The 18,486-nt window shown below is 43.0% G+C and overlaps 1 protein-coding gene across 1 annotated transcript in view; it reads left to right on the forward strand.

Moving 5' to 3' along the window:
* The window catches only part of LOC139580378 (nuclear protein localization protein 4 homolog), a 35,635-nt gene extending 19,543 nt beyond the window's left edge, over positions 1 to 16,092 (forward strand). The window contains exons 11-16 of the mRNA XM_071408996.1: positions 440 to 600; positions 6,647 to 6,718; positions 7,650 to 7,742; positions 8,079 to 8,195; positions 13,068 to 13,170; positions 13,620 to 16,092. Coding sequence (XP_071265097.1) covers positions 440 to 600; positions 6,647 to 6,718; positions 7,650 to 7,742; positions 8,079 to 8,195; positions 13,068 to 13,170; positions 13,620 to 13,783 — 710 coding nt within the window. The 3' untranslated portion in view covers positions 13,784 to 16,092. The remainder of the gene's footprint in view (positions 1 to 439; positions 601 to 6,646; positions 6,719 to 7,649; positions 7,743 to 8,078; positions 8,196 to 13,067; positions 13,171 to 13,619) is intronic.
* Positions 16,093 to 18,486: the final 2,394 nt, after the last annotated feature.

Raw genomic sequence — 18,486 nt, forward strand, 5'->3', positions numbered from 1 at the left:
TAGGCAAGTCAGTTAAGAACAAATTCTTATTCTACGATGACGGCCTACCCCGCCAACCCTAACCCAGACGATGCTGGGCCAGTTGTGCGCCGCCCTATGGGACTCGAACCTGGGTCTTTAGTGACGAGTGTTTGCACCGACCGACTCCATTTTGTTAATGTATACGAGTAATAAGAACAAACCTCTAGCCTGCATTCTCCTAACGGCTCACTTCAAGTTTGGGATGTGAACTTGGGTGTGAATGAATTGTTGTCCCATGGACTAATGACATTTCAGCACAACCATGGCTGTGATTCTATGAATATAACGTGGCTATCCTGGGCCTGCACTATTGTATAACGGATCAATCGTGCTTACATGATGATGATGACTTCCTGTCTTGTGATATTCCAGATGTTGTGTGAGGGTGACCTGTGTGCCTCACTTCCTCTCCCTGCAGGTGGTCCTGATAACCAGGTGCACTTTGAGGGTTACCAGGTGTCTAACCAGTGCATGGCCCTGGTCAGAGATGAGTGTCTACTGCCCTGCCGAGACGCCCCTGAGCTGGGCTACGCTAAAGAGTCCAGCACGGAGCAGTACGTACCAGACGTCTTCTACAAGGTACAGTTACTTGGTAAACACGGGAGCTGGGGGAAGTCTGCAGCTCTCGTACAGCGTTCTGAGACACACTAAACTCACAAGGAGACGGTCACTAAAATCTCTCACCACTCAGTCATTTTACTGCTCCTCGTGTTTATTTTTTAGGCTAAAATGGCAGGAACAAATGTTGATTTTTAAAATGTCATCCAGTAGATTGAGTTAGCCTAAAGGGAACTCTGTGTGAATAAATGGTGCTAGCTTGGACCTGAGGTAAACCTAATTGGATTACTGCTTTATAGAACTAACGACACGGTGACATCACAGTGCAGCATTCTGTGCATGTGACAAGACATCTTTCCAAGAATATGTGAATGACAGAATGAATGCAACCATGAGGGCCTGATCAGTGTCACACTTTCCCCCCATCCCTAGCAAACACAGCTGATTTAAACAAATTTCATTCTATACTGAAGATCATGATTAGGTGATTATTGGAGTCAGGTGTGTTAGCTGGAGCTGGGGCAGACCTGTGGCACCAATCAGGCCCCCGAGGACTGGAATTGCCAACCCCTGGTCTAGGGCATAAGCACCTCTCTCATCCGCTCTCTGCCTAGGGCATAAGCACCTCTCTCATCCGCTCTCTGCCTAGGGCATAAGCACCTCTCTCATCCTGTATGTGAATCCATGATAACAATGACGGCGAAATCTGATTATCTGGAGGGACAATGAAGGCGGAACAACATGGTTGTGGATGGAATTGCAGGATCTCAACATGAGACCTGAATGAAGTCTGAGGACAAAGTGAGGGAAATGATCTCTGAGAAATTGAAGATGGATCACAGGAAGATTTGAGGTGGAGCATGCCCAGAGGACTGGGACACCCACCGCCGGCCCAGGTGACATGCCCAGGCCAATAGTGGCAAAGTTCCTGAGGTTCAAGGACAAGGTAGCTGTTCTGGAAAGCGTCAAGAACTTGAGAGGAATGTGCATCTTCTTCAACGAGGACTATCCTGAAAATGTGCGCCAGAAGAGAAAATAACTTCTCTCGGCCATGAAAGTTGCCAGAGCGCGTGGGGACATTGCTTACATCTGCTATGTCAGCCTCATTGTCCACCCTCGGCCTTGAGGCCGAAACGTAAAGCTTAATAAAGAGCAGTGATACTAGCAAGAGCAGTGTGCTAGTTTCTTATTTTTATTTCACCCTCCCTCTCAGGAAGGGATGGGATCCAAACCAATGGGTTTGTAGCTTCAACCGCACAACAACTGATTTAATGGACTGCTGATTATTTTTATTTTTTTCCTCTTGCTTTGTTTGTTCTTTTCCATATTCTGTCTGAAGCTACCCAGGAAAGGGCTGAAAACAGCCCATAATAATATATGTAGCCTTAGAAATAAGGTTCATGAAATCAATTACTTCAGATAACAACAATAATATATTAACCTTTTCTGAGACTTACTTCGATCATTCCTTTTGATACAGCAGTAGCAATACCAGGATATAACATATTTAAAAGAGACAGGAATACTTATGGGGGAGGTGTTGCTATATATCCCAAACTAAAATATAGACGCAACAATTTCAATGATTTTTACTGAGTTACAGTTCATATAAGGAAATCAGTGAATTGAAATAAATTCATTATGCCCTAATCTATGGATTTCACATGACTGGGCATGGGAGCAGCCATGGGTGGGCCTGGGAGGGCTTAGGCCCACCCACTGGTGAGCAAGGCCCAGCCGATCAGAATGAGTTTTAACCCACAAAAGGGCTTTATTACAGACAGAAATACTTCTCAATTCCATCAGCTGCTGGGTGGCTGGTCTTAGACGATCCCGCAGGTGAAAAAGCCGGATGTGGAGTTCCTGGGCTGGCGTTGTTACACGTGGTCTGCAGTTGAGGCCGGTTGGACGTGCTGACATTTTCTAAAATGACGGAGGCAGCTTATGGTAGAGAAATGGGTTAAATTCTCTGATTCCTGCAGTAATCATGCCAATTGCACGCTCCCTCAACTTGAGAGATCTGTGGCATTGTGTCGTGGGAGACAACTGCACATTTTAGTGGCCTTTTATTGTCCCCAGGACAAGGTGCACCTGTGTAATGATCCTACTGTTTAATCAGCTTCTTGATATGCCACACCTGTCAGGTGGATGGATTATCTTGGCAAAGGAGAAATGCTCACTAACAGGGATGGAACCAAATTTGCGCGAAATAAGCTTTTGGTGCGTATGGGACATTTCTTGGTCCCTTTTTATTTCAGCTCATGAAACATGAGACTAACATTTTTTGTTCAGTATATATTCAGAGTCAAATCCCTGTAATGCTTAGAGAAGATCTTATGTCAAGTGTTATTGAAGTGTTGTGGTTGCAGGTTCATTTGGCACATCTAAAGCCTTTATTATGAGGTGTTAATATAGGCCAAGTGCTAACAGTCAGTATCTAAATAATATGTGTGAAATGCTTGATAGTGTATGTGATGTAAACAGAGAGGTATACTTTCTTGGGAACCAGAATATTGATTCATCAAACTGTCTGCTCAAGAGGAAGAAGATTATTTTTGTACCTATTAGATGCAGTGATCTATCTAGGAGAGCCAATGTTCCAAAAGCTTGGCCTAAAATGGTATTTAAGAGATCATACAAAATATTTTGCTGTGACTCTTATGTGTGTTAGTCTGATGTGATTCATAAGGAGCATCCAGGCGCTGCACTTGACGAATTTGCTTCTTCTAATTATTGATAAACATTTACCTGTTAAGAAACTGACTGTTAGAACTGTTAAGGGTCTGTGGATTGATGGGAAATTGAGACACTATGATTGAAAGAGATGGGAAAGGGTTTGGGGGGGAGCTGCACATCTGACTGGCTGACTTACTACAAATTGAGAAATTATGACTAAACTCAACAAAAATAGCTGTATTATGAAGCCAAGATGAATGATGGGGGGGGAAAAAATCTTAGGAGTACTTTTAAAATTATGGGCAGAAAAACAAATTCATTTTTCATTGAATCATCTATTCCTCACACAACCATTTGGTGTTATTTTGATTCTTTCATCGGTTCATTGATTCCTTCATTTTGATTCCTTCATTTTGATTCCTTCATTTTGATTATGATTCCTTCATTGGCGAAGGTGACAAACTTAGGCAGGAAATGCAGTGAGCGATCGTATTCATGCAGCATGCTTATAGAGAAGAGCACTCAACATGCACTGCACTGACACAAATGACTGATTTGGTTGAAATAAATTGATAATTAGAAGGTTGTGGGAGCTGTACTGTTAGATTTAAGTGACGCCTTCGATATTATTGACCATAACCTGTTGAAAACGTATGTTTTATGACTTTTCAACCAATGGCATATTGTGGCTTCAGATCTATCCATCGAATATAACTTTTCTTTAATGGAAGCTTCTCTAATGTCAAACGTGTAGGGTGTGGTGTACCGCACGGCAGCTCTCTTGGCCCTCTACTCTTTACTATTTTTATCAATGACCTGCCACTGGCATTAAACAAACCCTGTGTGTCCACGTATGCTGATTCAACCATATACGTGTCAGCAACCACAGATAATGAAGTCACTGAAACCCTTAACAAAGGAGTTGCAGTCAGTTTTGGAATGGTTGGCCAGTAATAAACTGGTCCTGAACATCTCTAAAACTAAGAGTATTGTATTAGGGTACAAATCATTCTCTAAGTTCTAGACCTCAGCTGAATCTGGTAATGAATGGTGTGGCTGTTGAACAAGTTGAGGAGACTAAATTAATTGGCGTTACCTTAGATTGTAAACTGTCATGGTGAAAACATATACAGTACCAGTTAAGTTTGTACACACCTACTCATTCAAGGGGTTTTATTTTCACTATTGTCTACATTGTAGGATAATAGTGAAGACATCAAAACTATGGAATCATGTAGTAACCAAAAAAGGGTTAACCAATAAAAATATAGGTTATATTTGAGATTCTTCAGAGTAAGCCACCCTATGCCATGACAGTTTTCACACTCTTGGCATTCTCTCAACCAGCTTCATGAGGAATGCTTTTCCAACAGTCTTGAAGGAGTTCCCACATGCTGAGCGCTTGTTGGCTGCTTTTCCTTCACTCTGTGGTCCAACTCATTCCAAACCATCTCAATTGGGTTGAGGTCGAGTGATTGTGGAGGCCAGGTCATCTGATGCAGCACTCCATCAGTCTCTTTGGTCAAATAGCCCTTACACTGCCTGGAGTTGTGTTGGGGCATTGTCCTGTTGAAAAACAAATGATTGTCCCACTAAGCGCAAACCAGATAGGATGGCGTATTGCTGCAGAATGCTGTGGTAGACATGCTGGTTAAGTGTGCCTTGAATTCTAAATAAATCACAGACCGTGTCACCAACAAAGCACCCGCACACACACCATCACACCACCTCCATGCTTCACGGTGGGAACCACAGACCGTCCTTTCACCTACTCTGCATCTCACATAGACACGGCGGTTGGAACCAAAAATCTCAAATTTGGACTCATCAGACCAAAGGACAGATTTCCACCGGTCTAATGTCTAATGTTCATTGCTTGTGTTTCTTGGCCCAAGCAAGTCTCTTCTTCTTATTGGTGTCCTTTAGTAGTGATTTCTTTGCAGAAATTCGACCATGACGGCCTGATTCACACAGTCTCATCATCAGTTGATGTGTCTGTTACTTGAACTCTGAAGCATTTATTTAGGCTGCAATCTGAGGTGCAGTTAACTCTTATGAACTTGTCCTCTGCAGCAGAGGTAACTTTGGGTCTTCCTTTCCTGTGGCGGTCTTCATGAGAGCCAGCTTCATCATTGCGCTTGATGGTTTTTGCAACAGCATTTAATATTAAGTTCTTGAAATATTCTGTATTGACTGACCTTCGTGTCTTAAAGTAATGATGGACTGTCGTTTCTGTTTGCTTATTTGAGCAGTTTTTTCCTTAATATGGACTTTTACCAAATAGGGTCATCTTCTGTATACCACCCCTACCTTGTCACAAGACAACTGATTGTCTCAAACGCATTAAGAAGAAAATAAATTCCACTAATTAAATTTGAACAATGCACACCTGTTAATCGAAAATGCATTCCAGGTGAAGCTGGTTGAGAGAAGGCCAAGAGTGTGCAAAGCTGTCATCAAGGCAAAGGGTGACTACTTTGAAGAATCTCAAACAAATCAACATTTATATTTAACACTTTTTTTGGTGACTACCTGATTCCATATGTGTTATTTCATAGTTGTGATGTCTTCACTATTATTCTACAATGTAGAAAATATTAAAAATAAGAAACCCTGGAATGAGTAGCTGTGTCCAAACTTTTGACCGGTACAGTAGATTCAATAGTTGTAAAGATGGGGAGAGGTCTGTCCATAATAAAGAGATGCTCTGTTTTTTTGACACCACACTTCAAAAAGCAAGTCCTGCAGGTTCTAGTTTTGTCTTACCAGTCGTGTGGTGCAGGGAAAGATCTAGTTAAGCTGCAGCTGCCCAGAACAGAGCGGCACATCTTGCTCTTCATTGTAATCAGAAGGCTAATTGAAATAATATGCATGCCAGTCTCTCTTGGTTAAGTGTTGAGAGACTGACTGTATCACTTATTTTTATGAGAAACAATGTGTTAAATTCCAAATGGTTTGCGTAGTCAACTTACACACAGCTCTGACACGCACACACTTACCCCACCAAACATGCCACCAGGGGTCTTTTCACTGTCCTCATCCAAAACAAATTCAAGGATGCAGTAGGTATTATATAGAGCCATGGAACTCTCTTTCGTCTCCTATTGCTCAAATGAACAGCAAACCTGGTTTCAAAAAACACAAAGCAACGCCTCGCAGCACAACGTCTCTCCCCTATTTGACCTAGATATTTTGTGTATGTATTGATGTGCCATTGTATGTAGTTCTGTCCTTGTCTATTAATGTTCTGTATTATTTCATGTTTCATGTACTGTGTGGACCACAGAAACAGCTAATGGGGATCCTAATAAAATACCAAATAACTATTGAACAGTTACAGCTGTCCTATTTCTCTCCATTGATTGTCATTTTTCTTCATCCCCCTCAACAGGACAAAGATAAATTTGGCAATGACATCACATATTTAGCCCGACCCCTTCCTGTGGAGTACCTTATCATAGATGTAAGTATGAAAGAATGTGGGTGTGTACATTGCCGTTTTTTATGCAGGTTAAAGAAGGGAATCGACCAATGACATGAGGAGTGGCAGGGCAGGTTTTAGAGTTTAGGATACATAGCAGGGCCAGTCAACTGAAATACGCTTCTGTCCGTTAATATTAGTTCATTTACATTCTCCATCTAACTAGCAAGTGTTTCACATTTTCTAGTTGCTATGTGTGTTTTACGAACAACTAAATTGTTCAACTGAAACTTTGCCCGACGCTGTAAAGATGTCTTTCTCCTTCCACAATAATGTTGTAAAATATGGGCAGCTCCACGCCATACAGAAAGATCCACATCACCATAACTCTAACCTATCATGAGGTTGTTCTGTCCAATGATGAGCCAAAGAAAATAAAGAATTAGATGGACTCGCCAAATATTTACTGGCACCAGCTGAGAGCACTTTGTTACTTCTCTTGTATTCCTCTCTGTTGTCGTCTCGTGGTCCGCTCTGTTGTCGTCTCGTGGTCCTCTCTATTGTCGTCTCGTGGTCCTCTCTGTTGTCGTCTCGTGGTCCGCTCTGTTGTCGTCTCGTGGTCCGCTCTGTTTTCATATTCAACTGACATCTGTTGTCTTGGCTCTACATCTCGCTGATGTCAAAGGGACTCCCAAGATGGAACTGTCTTCCAGTCAGTTAACTCTTCTCTAACTAGCAGACTGCGCTATGGGATTCATTTAAGATATTCTTTGAGTTATGGTTTCAAATGTTTTCGGAAAATGAGCAGAGGGACTCGGCTGTCCTAGCTTCAGGGAGAAGCTGGTTCCACCATTGTGGTGCCAGGACAGAGAAGTTTTAACTGGGCTCAGCGGGAGAGGTGGGGAGGGCCAAGAGACAAGAGGTTCCAGTCAGTCAACTTTGTTTCTCACTCCTTCTTTCCATCTCTAACCAGATAACCACCACCTTCCCCAAGGACCCCCAGTACACCTTCAGCTCCACACCACGCTTTCCCATAGAGAACAGAGATATCCTGGGAGAGACACAGGTACACATTGACACACACACACACACACACACACACACACACACACACACACACAACAGCTAAATTGGTTGTTCTGATGTGTGGGGTTTGGTATTTTGTTTTCTTTCAGTGGTCAAAGAATGACCTACATACAGAAGGCTCCAAAAAGTGTTTTTCTGACTTTTTTAACCTACTTTGGCAACAGCCATTATTTCTCTGTTTCGATCTGACCTGATCACATGATTGTCTGCCAATTCATCCTAAGAGTCCCTGGGCTATGGGGGTCATAGGAAGTTATTATTCTTGATCATATTCCATGTTTTCCCCTTCCTATGTGTGTGTGTGTGTGTGTGACAGGATTTCCACAGTTTAGCTACCTACCTGTCCCAGTGCACCTCTACTGTATTCCTGGACATGGTGTCTGACTTCCACCTGCTCCTCTTCCTGGTCACCAATGAGGTCATGCCTCTCAGAGTAAGTTCTGTACAGACACACACACCGTACCCCACACACCCATACTCTCACTCACTCACATACAGACTTGTACACAAGGGTTGGGCGAATTTACAATTGCGTTTATCAACAAGAGAGAACAAAACAATTGCAAAATATACTAATGGAATAGGAAGTTTAAACAAACCTTATGTTTCTGCTTGACCAAAGTGTAGGTAAAGTAAATTGTGCTACAATCAGATAAAATAAAAGGATCATTTATAACACTTAGAAACAAATGAACAATGGCAAATGTTAAAAACGAATAGGCCTATTAGGATATGCCTTTTACCTATCAAACTGTACAAATCCTAAATATAGGCCTACAAGTTACAACATTTTAAGAAATTAGTGTGAACCAAATAAGTACATAAATAAGAGTAGTGAGTGGAGGGGGGGAAGAACACGTTGAAAATAAGTCTCATGGTTTTGACAGAATATTTTTGCCTATCCTATACTCATGTATTTAGGCCTATTTGAGAAGGTTCGGTCACACACATTTCCTCGGTGGCAAAGGTCCGGATGGATGTTGTCATTTCTTTGGAGCAGGAACAATAGCCTACACTTGATAGGTCTATAATATTCATTTTTAAAAGGTAAGGAAATACTAAGTGATATCGGGGTATTTTTATGGACAAGAGAAACACAGCCCTACCTATTTGATCATCTTTCTGCAGTCTAGACTAGATACGGAAAAACTATTAGCAATGTATCCATTATATTGCTTTCTTCCCGCAAATTGACCCTTCCATGCATAACACACATGCTCCTCCAGAGGGGGAAAGCAATACATGGTATTTGGACAATCGTATGTCAGCGATGTTTGTTTATTAGTGTTTTCACGATATCAGAATTTTGACTTTAATACCAATAACAAGTTTAGGGTCACTTTATTCGGAAGCGATACTCGATACGGAAACGATACCACGTCAAAAAACGAATGTGTATCACAGATACCTTTTTTTGTTTTTTGTTGTTGTAGGGGGCAAGCATCAGAAAACCAGTCAGTATCTGGTGTGACCACCTTTTTGCCTCATGCAGCGCGACACATCTCTTTTCGCATAGAGTTGATCAGTCTGTTGATTGTGGCCTGTGGAATACTGTCCCACTCTTGTTCAATGGCTGTGTGAAGTTGCTGGATATTGGCGGAAACTGGAACACGCTGTCGTACATGTCAATCCAGAGCATCCCAAGCATGCTCAATGGGTGACATGTCTGGTGAGTATGCAGACCATGGAAGAACTGGGACATTTTCAACTTCCAGAAATTGTGTACAGATCCTTGCGACACGGGGCTGTGCATTATCAGGCTGAAACAAGAACGAATGGAGGGCGGGTGAATGGCACGACAATGGGTCTCAGGATCTCGTCACGGTATCTCTGTGCATTCAAATTGCCATCAATAAAATGCAATTGTGTTCGTTGTCCATAGCTTAATTCTGCCCATACCATAACCCCACCGCCACCATGGGGCACTCTGTTCATAACGTTGGCATTAGAAAACCGCTTGCTCACACGACATGTACTCCGTACAGTTGAAGCCGATATTCATCTGCGAAGAGCACACTTCTCCAGCGTGCCAGTGGCCATCTAAGGTGAGCATTTGCCCACTAAAGTCACTTACAATGCTAAATTTAGGTCAAAACCCTGCTGAGGGCGACGAGCTTTGAGATGAGCTTCCCGGAGACAGTTTCTGACAGTTTCACCAGCTGTACGGGTGGCTGGTCTGATGATCCCGCAGATGAAGAAGCTGGACGTGGAGGTCCTGGGCTGGCGTGGTTGAACGTGGTCAGCGGTTGTGAGGCCGGTTGGACGATCTGCTATTTTCTCTGAAACAATGTTGCAGGGGGCTTATGGTAGAGAAATGAACATAAAATTCTCTGGCAACAGCTCTGGTGGACATTCCTGCGGTCAGCATACCAATTGCACACTCCCTCAACTTGAGACATCTGTGGCATTGTGTCGTGTGAGACAACTGCCCATTTTAGTGGCCTTTTATTGTCCCCAGCACAAGGTGCACCTGTGTAATGATCATGCTGTTTAATCAGCTTCTTGATATGCCACACCTGTCAGGTAGATGGGTTATCTTGGCAAAGGAGAAATGCTCAGCAACAGGGATGTAAACAAGCTTTTTGTGCGTTCGGGGAAATTCCTGGGATCCATTTCAGCTCATGAAACAGCATCAACACTTGATTGCGTTTATATTTTTGTTCAGTGTATATTGCTGTCATAGCAAGTTAGGAGTGCATTTCACACACTTCTGAGTTGGAAAAGTACTGAAGTTTCGGTATATCGGGCAAAACTAATGTTTGTACAGGAAGATGGAACGATGTGTCATTCCAGACACCGCCCAACCGTATTGCGCGCACACTCAGTCTCTCACACTCTCAAACCAAATACGTTCAAGCACAATGTTTTGATTTGTTGCCACACTGCAAAAGGTTCAGATTATCACCACGTTTGTCCAATGTGGAAATGATTTAGTGTCTTAACTTGTCAGAAAGTTTTTCCTTACAATCTCTTTGTTCACAGAAAAGCTTCTATATTGCTATAGTCTACACACCAGTGAGATACAATGGATTTTACACCGCCTATTACGATTCCCAGAGTGCATTCTAACTCCCAGGTTGCAATGCTTCAAGCCCAGATAAATGTGATGTAGTCTAAGTACATTGTTGTCATAGTGAAGTTAAGAGTGCATTTCACATTTACTTTTGGGTTGTGATAATATTATTATAACGCTCACATAAATGTCATGAATACTTTGCCTTCAGAAAGTATTCATACCACTGGACTTATACCACATTTTAGTTGTTACAGCATTAATAAAACATGTATTTGAGTTTTTCTCACCCATCTACACACATTACCCCATGATGACAAAGTGAAAAGATCTTTTTAGACATTTTTGCAAATGTATTGAGTCAGCCTTGAGTCGATACATGGTAGCACTTTTTTTTGGCAGCGATTACATCTGGTGAGTCTTTCTGGGTAAGTCTCTTAGAGCTTTGCACACCTGCATTGTACAATATTTGCACATTCAAGTTCTGTCAAGTTTTTTTGTTGATCATTGCTACAGGCATTTTCAAGTCTTGTCATAGGTTAACTATACGGAACAATGATTTTACTGAGTTATGTCAGCTTAGCACCCTCCCCAAACGCCTTAGACTCTAAAGAATTAATCAGCTTCTTGATATGACACACCTGTCAGGATAGATGGCTTATCTTGGCAAAGGAGAAATGCTCACTAACAGGGATGCAAACACATTTGTGCACAACATTTTAAAGAAATAAGCTTTTTTGTGCTTATTGAACATTTCTTGGATCTTTTATTTCAGCTCATGAAACATCGGACCAACACTTTACATGTTGCGTTTTATATTTTTTGTTCAGTGTAGAATTAAGTCAACTGTATCTAGGCCACTCAATGTCATCTTGGAAAGCAACTCCAGTGTATATTTGACCTTGTGTTTTAGGTTATTGTCCTGCTGAAAGGTGAATTTGTCACCCAGTGTCTGTTGGAAAGCAGACTGAACCAGGTTTTCCATTAGGATTTTGTCTGTGCTTAGCTCTGTCCCATTTATTTTTATCCCCCAAAAAACTCCCTTGTCCTTGCCGATGAGAAGCATACCCATAACATGATGCAGCCACCACCATGCTTGAACATATGAAGTGTTACTCAGTGACGTTTTCTTGGATTTTTTCCCCCAAACATTATGCTTTGTATTCAGGACATAAATTTAATTTCTTTGGCACATTTTATTTTAGTGCCTTATTGAAAACAGGATGCATGTTTTGGAATATTTATTTTCTGTGCAGGCTTCCTTTTCACTTTCATTTAAGTTAGTATTGTGGAGCAACTACAATGTTGATCCATCCTCACTTTTCTCCTATCTCAGCCATTAAACTCTGTGACTTTTAAAGTCACCATTGGCCTCATGGTGAAATCTCAGAATTGTTTCCTTCCTTTCTGGCAAACTGAGTTAGGAAGGACGCCTGTATCTTTGTAGTGACTTGGTTTATTCATACAGCACCCAAAGTGTAAGTAATAACGTCACCATGCTCAAAGGGATATTCACTCTTTTTACCCATCTACCAATAGGTGCCCTTACTTGTGAGGCATTGGAAAACCTCCCTGGTCTTTTGTGGTTGAATCTGTGTTTTGAAATTCACTGCTCGACTGAGGGACCTTACCTTTATCTGTATGTGTGGGGTACAGCGATTGAGTTAGTCATTGAAAAATGTCACACTATTACATAGTGAGTCCATGCATTTTATGTGACTTGTAAAGCACATTTTTACTCCTGAACTTATTTAGGCTTGACATAACCAAGGGGTTGATTAATTATTGACTCAAAACATTTTAAGCTTTATATTTTTAATTCCACTTTGACATTATGGGGTATTGTGTGTAGGCCAGTGACACAATCTCAATTTAATCCATTTAAAATCCAAACCGTAAAACAACAATGTCTCAGGGTGTGAATACTGTACAGGAAGATGGAACGATGTTTCCTTCCAGACATCGCTCAACCGTATTGTGTGCGCACACACACACTCAAACCAAACATTTTCAAGCACTGTGTTTTGTTTTGTTGTCACGCTACAAAAAAAATTCAGATTATCACCACGTGTTTGTTCAATGTGGAAATGATTGTGTATTTGTCAACAGTACGCCCCCCCCCTCACTCAATCTCTTTGTTCATGGCAGCTTGGCTCTAAATCCTTGATTGATGTCATCAATCGTTAAAAATCGCGATGTTTCCCTGCATTTGATTGGGGTTATCTTGGCGTGGCCAGAAAAGAGTTACGTAATGTATTTTTACCCAAATATGTTCTAATGATCTGTTCCCAGGACAGCATTGGTCTGCTGTTGGACGCTGTGAAGACTAAAGACGAGGAGCTGGCTCAGACCTGGAAGAAGTCTGAGCAGTGGGCCACTATCGAGCAGTTGTGCAGTAAGTACCGCTGGCCGTCCAGGTAGGGCATTGACATGCCTTAGTGGAAATTATTACATTTCTGTCACTGTTGAAGAGTAATGGATTGTTATTTGTTTCTTAATTCCATTATTTCACTTTTAGATTAGTGTATATTGTTGTGTTTTGTTAGATATTACTGCACTGTTGGAGATAGGAACACAAGCATTTCACTACACCCACAATAACCTGCTAAATATGTGTATGTGACCAATACATTTTGATTTGATTTTGGATCTGATTTTAAAGTGATTGAGTTAAACTTGTCTTGCATTCAATTCAGTAGAACTTTATTGACCACAAAGATACATTTGGTTGGAGCTCATTTCATGTATCATCCCTACATATAAAAAGGAAGTCTGAAAAGTCCTTCCTGGTAAGAGTCACCGCCACTCTTATGTCCCTGACCCCTCTCTCCCTCCTCTCCCCAGGCACGGTGGGTGGGCAGTCATCGGCCCCTCAGGAGTACGGGGCCATGGGTGGGGGCCCCTCTACCCCAGCATCCTCCTCAGCGATGTGGTCCTGCCTCCACTGCACCTTTATGAACCAGCCCGGCACAGAGCTCTGCGAGATGTGCAGCCTGCCGAGGGGTTAAACCCCATCCCTACCCTGGCCCCCTGCCATGTTTCCCTAACCCCTCTACCCACCCGCTTCCCTTATCCACCAACGACTTCGCACCGGGATTGGATACTGCAAACAGCTGCGTGATTGGATGTCTCCTCTTGGCCCTTGGCCCCCCTGTCCATCCAATCTCAGACTGCTATGGGGTTGACAAGCGCAAAACGATGGCATTTGTTTACACCAAATCAAATGATTTAACAAATAATGACTGTGCTCTCATCTCTCTCACGCGCTCTCTGCCGTGGCCCCTGACTGAGACTGTCTGGGACATGTTTAGCTGAAAGCACTCTGGCAACAAGGCTTCGTCCCTCTTCCTCCCCATGGTTCCTTATGTTCCTCCATGACCTGGCACCAATAAATGTTGCTGTACTTCAGGACAACAGCAAAGGAAAGACTCAATCATTTTAAGTTATATCTCACTCACACCGACCAGTGCCCCCTTTCGCTCTCGCGACTTATTCTGGAAAGTCTGTGTAAATAATATACATTACTTGAGGAAGGATTGATTGCTGTTTATTTAATTGCACATGAAGCATTTTTGTTTTCCTGATTTGTAGCTACAGTATCTATCGGGTCTGTGTTTCTCATTTCTCCAAGAGTTATCAGACACTAACGGTCTATCCAGAAGATCTCTTGATTGGCCCAAACCTCTTCACAGAGTTATTCAATTAAACGATCAGGCACTAGCATAAACCTAGCTGCTTTATTTGAGTTTTTTCTATTGCAGGAGTGATGTGTTCTCGGTTGCTCAGGCACTTCCCCTAAGTTGATGCCCTGCCCTCAGGAGTGATGGTCCTAGCATTAATGAAACCATTCGATTTTGGGTTATTTGTTAACTTTGATAAAGTTTTGAAGCTCCAGTTGAAGCTTATAGTACGCCATGTTTGTTTTGTTGGTAGCTATTGAGATGCTTGCTTACTGGGTTAGCTACCATCACTGCATCTCTCTCTTTCTCTCCTTCCCAGTCTTGCATCTGTTCTCCTCTTTCAACTGGCGCCCATCCAGAGGGGCCAGAGAGTATGGAATGCTTTTTATTCCTCCGACGGTCCCTATGGATCTCCATCACTCTGCCTTCAAAGACACTATAGGTCACAGGTCAACATAGCGGAGAGAGAAAGGTGCCTTAATGGTCTATGCCTTTTAGCAGGCCAATGTGCTGTGCACCTGGGATGGAGAGAGGAAGAAAGATGGCAAGGGAAACGGGGAGGGGGGAAAAGAGGGATTGTGAAGGAACTGGGAAAGATGGTGGCCAGGCAAGGTTAAAGAGCTCAGGGTGTGTTTGCTTCTGTTACGGAGAACCAATATTTTCTCTCCACACTAAAAGCTGTAAAACTGAACTCATTCCAACAGTAATTATTTGACGTCAAATAACTGATGTCCACAGCACAATCAATTCAGTAGGGAATGTTTTCTCTTCTCATGTCCCCTTTTTAGATACAGATTACAATGATCTAGGTACACCATTTAATGTCTGAGAATATGAATGGGTTAGTGGTTAGCATGAACAAGTACCTATTCCCCACAGTATCTCTTGGTCAGCACAGGGGAGGTGTCTGTGTTATTTCACACAGAACGCTGATTCAATTAATTCAGCTTTATATTCTTATAAAGTGCCCAAAACTTGACACTGCTATTTTGATGGCATTCAATGAAGTATTTGGTTTGAATAGGTTTTTGTTGTTAGATTTTTGCTCCCTAATTTGACACTGTAGCAGTCAGATTTAGTCTAACAGATACCTCAACTTTTTTCCAGCATTCAAGTATTTCCTGGAGAGTTGTAGCGAGCGCATGTCCAAGCGGTTGAGCCTGTCGTCACTTGAGGTTTTCCTCCATTTTGGGGCTGATTGATCCTTGTCAGTTGAATGGAGAGGTGGGGTCATGGGTTTCAAATTATGCTTTTTTTTATCCCAGATTAGCTTTTTTTTGTAAGCGCTCAGGTGTAATTTCCATTGAAAAAGTAGAGTTTTTATTTTGTAGATTTAATTTGAGAATGGTTGAAGGTTATTTTGCCCATTTCTATCCACTTCCCCCTGTGTGAGTTGTTGAGAACGATGATCTTAAAATGCATAAAATAAGTCCCAGCTCTGGTCCAGGGAGTTACGAGTGCGGCTTGTTGATGCTGAATTTCAGCCACACGTAACGCCCTGGACCAGAGCTACATAAAACGTCCCACTCTGAGCTGAAGAATTGGACCCTGAAAGAAAGTTGTATGATGCTGTAGACCTGAATTTTAATTTAATATCAGAAATACCAGTAAAACAATAAACAATTCCTATCAATGAAGCACCGTGTTTGTTTTTTTGTACCTTTTAGGCTGATTTTTGTCCTCTTAACGGAGTGGTTAAAGTCGGGCCTCCATCTGCGGCAGGTAACCTAGCGGTTAGGAGCGTTGGGCTAGTAACCAGCAGGTAACCTAGCGGTTAGGAGCGTTGGGCTAGTAACCAGCACGTAACCTAGCGGTTAGGAGCGTTGGGCTAGTAACCAGCACGTAACCTAGCGGTTAGGAGCGTTGGGCTAGTAACCAGCAGGTAACCTAGCGGTTAGGAGCGTTGGGCTAGTAACCAGCAGGTAACCTGGCGGTTAGGAGCGTTGGGCTAGTAACCAGCAGGTAACCTGGCGGTTAGGAGCGTTGGGCTAGTAACCAGCAGGTAACCTAGCGGCTAGGAGCGTTGGGCTAGTAACCAGCAGGTAACCTAGCGGTTAGGAGCGTTGGGCTAGTAACCAGCAGGTAACCTGGCGGTTAGGAGCGTTGGGCTAGTAACCAGCAGGTAACCTAGCGGTTAGGAGCGTTGGGCTAGTAACCAGCAGGTAACCTAGCGGTTAGGAGCGTTGGGCTAGTAACCAGCAGGTAACCTAGCGGTTAGGAGCGTTGGGCTAGTAACCAGCAGGTAACCTAGCGGTTAGGAGCGTTGGGCTAGTAACCAGCAGGTAACCTAGCGGTTAGGAGCGTTGGGCTAGTAACCAGCAGGTAACCTGGCGGCTAGGAGCGTTGGGCCAGTAACTGAAAGGTTGCTGGTTCAAATCCCCAAGCTGACTAGGTGAAAAATCTCTGTGCCCTTGAGCGAGGCACTTAACCCTAATAGCTCCTGTAAGTCCCTCTGGCTAAGAGCGTCTGCAAAATGTAAACGCAAATTGCATGTGTACTCTGAATTTTCAACCACCGGGTCCTTTTTGAAAGCAGCACCAACACCACAAAATATTTCCCTTCATTTATTTTTGGTGGCTTCTTGGAGCTCTTATTTATCTGATTTGAGTCTTTTTTTCTCCGTGCGCTTGACCAGACCCTGTAACTTTGATGCTAGCATATCTGATTAGTTATCACTATTTTTAACACTAGTTAAAAGGTCATTTTACAGTACCTAGAGAAAGTATTCACACCACTTGACATATTCCACATTGTGTTGTTACAGCCTGAAATCTAAATGGATTCACTGGTCTCTCTCACCCATCTACACACCAAACCCCATAATGACAAAGTGAAAACCTGTTTAGAAATTTTGGCAAATGTATTCAAAATGGAATACAGAAATAATTTACCTAAGTATTTACACCCGAGTCAATACTTTGTAGAAGTACCTTTTGGCGGCGATTTACAGCGTTGAGTTGTCTTGTGCAAAGCTGATAGACATACCCATCTGGATTTGTGGATTTTCTCCCATTGTTCTTTGCAGATTTTCTCAATCTCTTAAATTAGATGGGGAGCAGCAGTGAACAGCAATTTTCAAGTATGGTCTTTGGCAAAGCCACTCAAGGACTTTTACGTTCTTGTTATGAAACAATTACAGTGTAGCTTTGGCTGCATGCTTGGGGTCATTGTCCTGTTGGAACATAAGTCTTTTCCCCAGTTTAAGGTCATTTGCACTCTGAAGGTCATCTGAAGCAGGTTATTATCAAGGATTTGTTTGTGTTTAGCTCCATTCGTTGTTACCAGTCCCTGCCGCATGGTGTTAGACTGGTGATAAGTTGTGCCTGCTTTTCTTCAGACTTGGCGCTTTACGTTCAGGCCAAAGAGTTACATTTCTGTCTCAATCTTTTTTTTAGACCTTTTTTCACCCCAATTTCATGGGATCCAATTGGTAGTTAGTCATGTCTCATCGCTGCAACTCCCATACGGACTCGGGAGAGGCGAAGGTCAAGAGCCGTGCGTCCACCTAAACACAACCCAACCAAGCTGCACTGCTTCTTGACACAAAGTCCACAACCCGGAAGCCAGCCGCACCAATGTGTCAGAGGAAACACTGTGCACCTGGCGACCGTGTCAGCGTGCATGCGCCCGGCCCGCCACAGGAGTTGCTAGAGTGCGACAGGATAAGGACATCCCTGCCGGCTAAACCCTCCCCTAACCCGGACGACGCTGGGCCAATTGTGCGCCGCCCCATCGGTGTCACGGCCGCCTGCGCCAGAGCCTGAGCTCAAACCCAGAATCTCCAGGGGCACAGCTAGAACTGCGGTGCAGTGCCTTAGACCACTGCGCCACTCGGGAGGCCCTATGCTCTGAGTCCATCACGTGCCTTTTTGCGACTCCAGGCGTGCTGTCATGTGCCTTTTTCCCAGGAGTAGCTTCCGTATGGCTATTCTCCCATGAAGACAATTGAATGATGGCGCCGAAGGAGATGGCTGCTGTTTTACGATCCCCTAACCTTATTGTGTATGTTTATTTTCGCGTTATTTGTAACT

Source organism: Salvelinus alpinus, chromosome 7 (assembly GCF_045679555.1).
Source record: "Salvelinus alpinus chromosome 7, SLU_Salpinus.1, whole genome shotgun sequence".
NCBI classification, from domain to species: domain Eukaryota; kingdom Metazoa; phylum Chordata; class Actinopteri; order Salmoniformes; family Salmonidae; genus Salvelinus; species Salvelinus alpinus.